Genomic DNA, 7846 nt, shown 5'->3' with positions numbered 1-7846 from the left:
GCGCCTGGGTGGCTCAGTCGTTAAGCGTCTGCCTTCGGCTCAGGTCATGATCCCAGGGTCCTGGGATCGAGTCCCACATCGGGCTCCCTCCTCGGAGGGAAGCCTGTTTCTCCCTCTCCCACTCCCGCTGCTTGTGTTCCTGCTCTCGCTATCTCTGTCTCTGTCAAATAAATAAATAAAATCTTTAAAAAAAAAAAAAAAAAGAAGGGTAAATGTGTGATGGAAAGGGGCGGTGCTCTTTCTGCTGGATGGTCCTAGAAGGCCTCTCTGCTTAGTAGAGCATTTGAGCAGAGACCAGAAGGAAATCAGCATGCATGCTAAGGAAAGGGTTGTCTATTTATATTTTAGTTTATTCATAAACTATGTGTATTTCTTTCCAATCTACCCTTCTCTGAATATTTTAATTTATCTAAGAGGAGTTGTTTGAGAATAATTATTTTAAATTAATGTTTCATAATGTGCACAGTCCTTGCTTATCACAGTGATAAATTTTCTGTTTCTCTCTTCCTTACTGTAGAAAATCAGAAAGTGCAGTTGACAGAAGGGTCACGTTCACACTACAATATCAATTGCAACTCAACGAGGACTCCAGTCGCCAAGGAGCTTAATTATAATCTAGACACTCATACGTCTACGGGGAGGATCAAGGCAGTTGAGAAGAAGGAAGCCTGTAATGTAGAAAGCAACAGAAAAAAGGAAATGGAACTTCTTGGCTCTGTTTCTAAAAACGAATCTGTTCCCGAAGTTGAAGCCCTGCTGGCAAGATTACGAGCTTTATAAATTAAACTGGTAAAAAATGATTAAGCCAAACATAAAGCCATGCTCCAAGCTATACCACTTGAAAAAAAAAATTGCTTTTTATATAGGTGACTTTATATAGTTTAAATTATGATATATGTTAGAAAAATAAAGCTAAATAACATGATTGTAGTGCTTTTTCTATGTACTTGAGGTCTTGGCTTATTCAAGATTGTAATGGGTTTTAATGCTTTTCTTGTCTCCTGGTATTCATGTGTTCTATATTTGGTGGTTAAATTATACATAATGCTTTAGAAAACAGGTAGGTGGCCATGTGTTCAGCAATGTGTCCTGAAGAAAATACCATTTTTCTAAGTCACTAATTTTTACCGTCCTGTTTTCAGCATTAGTGAACATCAAATCATCATTGTCAACTCTTGATCTGTATCCATACATATTCCATGCATGTTGTTTATATGGGCCCAGGTTTCTCCTTCGCTCGGATCTTCATGCTATCAGTGTAGCATCAGGAACATAAAATTGAATATGAGAGAGCTGTGAGGAAATGCATGTAAGCTCATTGTTATCATTGTTGAATTCGTGTTCATTAGACCCTGTAGGAGACTATAAGGCCGTTGAGCACATTTCCAAAAATGATGTACTAGGAATGTGTGCATTCTTTCTTTGTAAAACACACCTGCTTTTGTATCAAGTGGATGTATACGGTATTACAGTGCTGCTGCAACTCTCAACCGAGAGAGCGTTTTTCCCTTGGTAATTGTGACTCTGGGATCGAATTGCCATTTTGAAACTTCCCAAGTAATGGGTTTTTTTTTTTCTGTGAACAAACCTGAAATTGCAGTTTCTTTGATCTGACAATAAGTTTAACAAAGATCTAAAGTGTGTCAAGGAAGGTTTTCCTATGCAAATGTTGCAATTTTACCTCATTTGGGGCATCACATTAATTCAATCCTATATTAAAGAAAATGCTACTTGCACTAAGTGAAAAAAAAAAATTGGGGATTTTTTTGTAGTTAGCATATTCTGTAGATAAGCTGTAACTAGACTGCGCTCTGCCGTCTATCTAAGCATCTATTTTGCTTTATTATGTGAAGTAAATGCTCTTTTACCTTCAGTTAAAAAGCAGTTATGTGGAACCAGTCTGGCGAGGTCCACTGCTTTTTATTTCCTTGTTTAAGTTGCCACCTCCTTTCAGCTCCAAGTTAATAAAGTTAATTAATTAGAACTATGAACCAGGCCCTGTTTATAGACATTGGGGAATGATGCTATCCACAGCCTGTGTAGGAAGAAATTGTTCTCCTATGTATTGCTGAAATAGGAATTGCAACTGGAGGGCAAAGTGCATATTTTCCTGAGAACAAATCTTCAAAATCAAGAAAGGTGAAGGACATTGACACACTTTAGCAGACAGGACCCTAACGGCAAGAAAAGAAGCTGAATAAAAGAATACTGACTGTCGGTTCTTCATGTGATTCTGTAAAGACGGGGGCTTTTCAGAAACAAAACAAATTCAACCAGATAGTTTGGACATACCAGGTGGCAGGTAAACACTCTGGAAACATGGGGCCAGGGAGGAGCAGCCTGGCAAGTAAGGGGAAGTGACGACGCAGACCCCCAGGGGCAGAGACATGCAGGCAAGGCCTTAGCCGGAGCCATCAGGCCCCAGAGCATCTGTCTGCGGGAGCTGAAGGACACCCATCTAGCGGGATGACTGGGAGTCCAAAGCTAGCAGAGCACCCCCTGGGGCTGGACTCCTGCAGATCAGCAGCCCACTCGCTCCCCGTCGCTGACAGGAGTCTGAGCAGGCCCGAATAGAGGGCCTTGTTTTAGATTTCCTCTCCACAGCTAGAGTTCACAGTGCTAAGGGCCAACCAAGAAACAGATCAGTTTCTGCAGCAGATATTTCACTGATAAATGCGCCTTCAACAATGGGCGGGAGGGTAGGATTAGGGTTTTATGAAAAATTCTTAATATTCCTTTAGCCAACTATAGCTGGAAATTATAGTGATGACCTTTAATTTGAGGGCAGACATTGAGATACAATTTCATGTTTCTGGGCAAACAATCTATTCATTTGAATCAGCAGGTAAACTTGAAGCCAAAACACAGCTCAGCACCCTTGATAAAGATGTTCCATCCATGCCAGTGACAAACCCCAAATAGGTTCTCACTCCCTCTCTGGTCAGTGTAGAGAATTTGGCAAAAACACACAGACAACTAAGTGATCACTGAGTTGTCCAAAAGCAAAGACCTGCTGCTAATAAGTTTTCCCAAATATCTGAACGGATTTAAAAATAAGGAAATGATCTAATCATACAGCACATCCTATCTCCCCCACCCCCCATTATCCTCAGGGGATACATTCAAAGACAACCCCCCAGGGGATGCCTAAAATTGCAGATAGTACCAAACCCTATATATATTATGCTTTTTCCTATACAAAGTTTATAAATTAAGCACAGTAAGAGATTAATAGCAATAACTAATAGAACAATTATAACAATATACTATAATAAAAGTTATATGAATGTAGCCTCCGTCAAAATATCTTAATGTAGGGGTGCCTGGGTGGCTTGGTCGGTTGCATGTCCAACTCTTGATTTTGTCTCAGGGTCATGGGATCGAGCTCCATGTCAGGCTCCATGCTCAGCACAGAGTCTGCTTGAGTTTCTCTCCCTCTGCCCCTCCCCCCACTCACTTTCCCTCCCTCTCTCTCAAATAAATCTTTAAAAAAAGAAAATCAGTGTACTATACTCACCCTTCTTTTTGTGACATGAGATGATAAAATGCCTCCATGATGATTTGAAGTGAGGGGAATGACACAGACCTAGTGTTATGCTACTATTCACCTCTGACATTACGTCAGAAGGAGGATCCTCTGCTTCCAGACTATGGTTGAACCACAGATAACTGAAACCATGGAAAGTTAAACCAGACATGGAGGCAGGGAGGGTACTACCCTATATGCATGTATGTCCTTTAACATTTAAATATTTAAACAAAATATATCAAAGTTTATATGAAGAAGTAGACATTTCAATAATTTATACCAAAAACTTTCTGAGTTTCCTAGTTAAAAACTAAATCATTTAGGCTATAATTTATATCTATGCTATATTTCATCTTATTAAACTCTCTTTTATGGGTAAGCACAGGTGGGCTGGGAGCATATTTCATGGTTACTTGTGTGCCAACCATTTGTACTGACTATGTAACTTTTCAGAAGTGACAGGTCCTAAAAAATAAACCGCTAATTTGATTGAAACTCAAAAAGTGGCATTCATATTTTCTTCGTATTATTAAAATTTTTTAAATCCAGAAATTGTAAACTGGCAGTGTAACAATACTCAGCTTTGTCTAGTCATTAAAATTAGTTATGACGTGTCCTTGCCAGGCAAGAGTGTTCTTAAAATATGTCCTGGGGCCAAACCCTGAAGCCATTTTGCTCTAAGAGCTACGCTTTAGCAAAAACACAGGAAGTTGCCAAAGAGCCACAAGACTGGATGGCATTTCAAAACTGAATCCAAATCTCCCCATAAAATGAAAATAATGTGACCTAAACCATAAAAGTTCATTATTCCTAAACACACCTTTGCCTTTTACAATGGGTATAAGGAGAGTAGATCTTGGGATTCGGAAAGATGGCAGAGTAGGAGGGTCCTGAACTCACCTCCTCCCACAAATACCTCAAGGCTGCGAATACATGGAGTGCAATGCACTCAGAACAACCTGAGCCTAGCAGAACAGCTATTCCACAGCTAAAGACAAAAAGCCATGTTGAGAAGGGTAGATGAGGCAGAGACACAGTTGTGAACAAAATCCCCAGCACAGCGACCCACAAACAGGGGTGGTAGCACAGGCAGGAGGTCCTCCCTGAGGAGCAGAGGGATCAAGCCCCATATCCAGACCCACGCACCCTACCTCCCTATGGGGATCTGCACTAGGAGGATGAGCCCTCAATTTCCGGCTTTGAAAATCAGCAGGACCTAACTCTGGACAGCCTGAGGGCGATACGAAATGGAAAGTCTGTTCTGAAAGGCTCAGGGAACTCTATCACTCACTCCAACCGTGAACCAGAGACAGCAATTTGAAAAACGCCTGGGTTATACCTGAAAGAAATTTTAGGTCATGTGCACCCTTCCAGAGCAGCTCCTGCCTCAGGGAAGTGGAAAGCCAGACCCACCAACCAGCATACTCAATAGCTGCATCCAGGCCTCTCAGCCAGCCACACTGAGGGCTACCCCTGTCCAACAGTGTGCCCACAGCAGTCACAGCCGGCCATTGCCACCAGCTGGGCTGAGGGTCAGCTACACCCACCAGTGCACCTGTGGCAGTCATGGCCCCGTCATGACAGGACAGAAAATGTCTGTGAATGACACATTAGACCAGATAGACTTCACAGTTATATACAAAACATTTCATTCAAAAACCACAGAATAAGCTTTGCACAGTGGCAGTATCGTAGCCAATGAGGTTTATCCGAGGCGCGATTATTGCTAATTGAAAACTTTTCCCAAAAACCACAGAATATACATTCTTTTCAGGGCAACATGAAACACTGTCCATGATAGATCACATGTTAGGCCACAAAACCAGTCTGAAAAAAATTAAGAAGATTGAAATCACATCAAATATCTTTTCTGACCACAACATATGAAACTACAGATTCATTACAAGAAAAATGGAAAAAACAAATATGTGAAGGCTAAACAACATGCTACTAAACAACCAGTAGGTCAACCAAGAAATCAAAGAGGAAATTAAAAAAACACATGGAGAGAAATGAAAATGGAAACAGTGTCTAAAATCTTTGAGATGCAGCAAAAGCAGTCCTAGGAGGGAGGTTAATAGTGATACAGACCTACTTCAAGAAGCAAGAAAAATTTCAAGCACTCCAACCTTACACCTTACACCTAAAGGAACTACAAAAAGAACAAAGCCCAAATTTAGTAGAAGAAGGGCAATAATAAAGACCAAAGTGGAAATAAATGAAATAGAGATTAAACAATAGAAAAGATCAATAAAACTAAGAACTGGTTCTTTGAAAAATAAACCAAATTGATAAACCTTTAACCAAATACATCAAGAAAAAAAGAGAAGTAACTCAAAGAAAATCAGAAATGAAAGAGCAATACTGTCAACTGAAATAAAACCAAAGGACAACCAACACCACAGAACTACAAGGAATCGTAAGAGACCACTATGAAAAATAGGACCAATACCAACAAATTGAACAACCTAGAAGAAATGGATAAATTCCTGAAAACAATTTCTAAGATTGAATCAAGAAGAAATTGAACAAATAATTATTAGTAATGAGATTGAATCAGTAATCACAGAACTCCCAACAAACAAAAGTCCAGGACCAGATGGCTTCACAGGTAAATTCTACCAAATGTTTAAAGATGAGTTGATGTCTATCCTTCTCAAACTAAAAGAAGAGGAAGGAGCGATTGCAAATTCATTCTATGAGGCCAGCAGTACCCTGATACCCAAACCAGAAAAAGACACTCCAAAAAAAGACAGCTATAGACCAAAATCCCTGATGAACATAGATGCATACATCCTCAACAAAATTTTAGCAAACCAAATTCAACAATACATTAACATTCACCACAATCAAGAGGGATTTATTCCAGGGATGCTGGAATGGTTCAATGTTTGTAAATGTGATATATCACATTAACAAGAGGAAAAATAAAAATCAGATAATCATCTCAATAGATGCAAAAAAAGCAGTTAACAAACTATAACATCCATTCATAATGAAAACTCTCAACAAAGTGATTTTAGGGAGAATGCAATAAACGCTATATGTGACAAACCTTAGCTAATGTCATATTCAATGGGGAAGAACTGAAAATTTTTCCTCTAAGATCAGGAATAAGACAAGGAGGTCCACTCTCACCACTTTTATTCAACATAGATAGTACTGGAAGTCCTAGCCATAGCAATCAGACAGAGAAATAAAAGCATCCAAATTGGTAAGGAAGAAGTTGTTACTTTTTGCAAAAGACACAGAAAACCCTAAAGACAACAACAAAAAACAAAAAACAAAAAAAAAACAACCCTATTAAAACTAATAAATGAATTCAGTAGAGTGGTAGAATACAAAATCAATATACAGAAATATTTTGCATCTTTATACACCAGGAACAAAGCAGAGAGAATTTTTTTTTAATCTCATTTACAAATGCACAAAAAAAATAATAGGAGTAAATTTGACAAAGGAGAAGAAAGACTTATATCCTGAAAACTGTAAGATAGGGATGAAGGAAATTGAAGACAACAGAAATGGAAAGATATACCATGCTTATAAATTGAAAGAATAGTTAAAATGTCCATAGTACCCACAGCAACCTACCAATTCTCAAAATACAAATAGTGTTTTTCACAGAACTAGAATAAATAATCCTAAAATTTGTATAGAACCACAAAAGACACCAAATAGCCAAAGCAATCTTGAGAAAAAAGAACAGAGCCAGAGGTATTACAATACTAGATTTCAAAATATACTACAAAGCTACAGTAATTAAAACAGTATGGTACCAGTACAGAAATAGAGATCAATGGAACAGAATAGAGAACCCATAAATAAATCCACACTTACATGGCCAATTAATCTATGACAAAGGAGGCAAAAATATACTATGGGGAAAGACAATCTCTTTGATAAACAGTGCTGGGAAAAACGGAACAGCTATATGCAAAAGAACAAAACTGGACCACTTTCTTACAACTTATACAAAAATAAACTCAAAATGGATTAGAAACCTAAATGTGAGACACAAAACCATAAAACTCTTTATTTTTTCCATAAACTCTTAAATGAAAACATAGGCACTAATCTCTTGAATATCAGCCTTAGCAACATATTTATGGATCTGTCTCCTCAGGCAAGGGAAATAAAAGCAAAAATATGCAATATGGACTACATCAAACTAAAAATCTTTCGCACAGTAAAGGAAACAAAACAACAACAACAACAAAACCAAAATGGTAACCTGAACAGGAGAAATGATATTTGCAAATGGTATATCTGATAAAGAGTTAATATCCAAAATCTATAAAGAATTCATATAACTCA

General features: G+C 38.4%; 1 protein-coding gene and 1 pseudogene across 3 annotated transcripts in view; both read left to right on the top strand.

The window, feature by feature from the left end:
• The window catches only part of DIAPH3 (diaphanous related formin 3), a 485199-nt gene extending 481175 nt beyond the window's left edge, over positions 1–4024 (top strand). For all 3 annotated transcript variants that reach the window (XM_081815005.1, XM_081815002.1, XM_081815001.1), the window contains one exon: positions 518–4024. In XM_081815005.1, coding sequence (XP_081671131.1) covers positions 518–780 — 263 coding nt within the window. In that variant the 3' untranslated portion in view covers positions 781–4024. The remainder of the gene's footprint in view (positions 1–517) is intronic.
• Positions 4025–5198: 1174 nt separating this feature from the next.
• Positions 5199–5305, top strand: LOC115940757 (U4 spliceosomal RNA; annotated as a pseudogene).
• Positions 5306–7846: the final 2541 nt, after the last annotated feature.

This window comes from Leptonychotes weddellii, chromosome 3, assembly GCF_054177405.1.
Source record: "Leptonychotes weddellii isolate Sample4059 chromosome 3, ASM5417740v2, whole genome shotgun sequence".
Taxonomy (NCBI): Eukaryota; Metazoa; Chordata; class Mammalia; order Carnivora; family Phocidae; genus Leptonychotes; species Leptonychotes weddellii.
The sequence above is the reverse complement of the archived record's forward strand: the minus strand, read 5'-3'. Positions and strand labels throughout refer to the sequence as shown.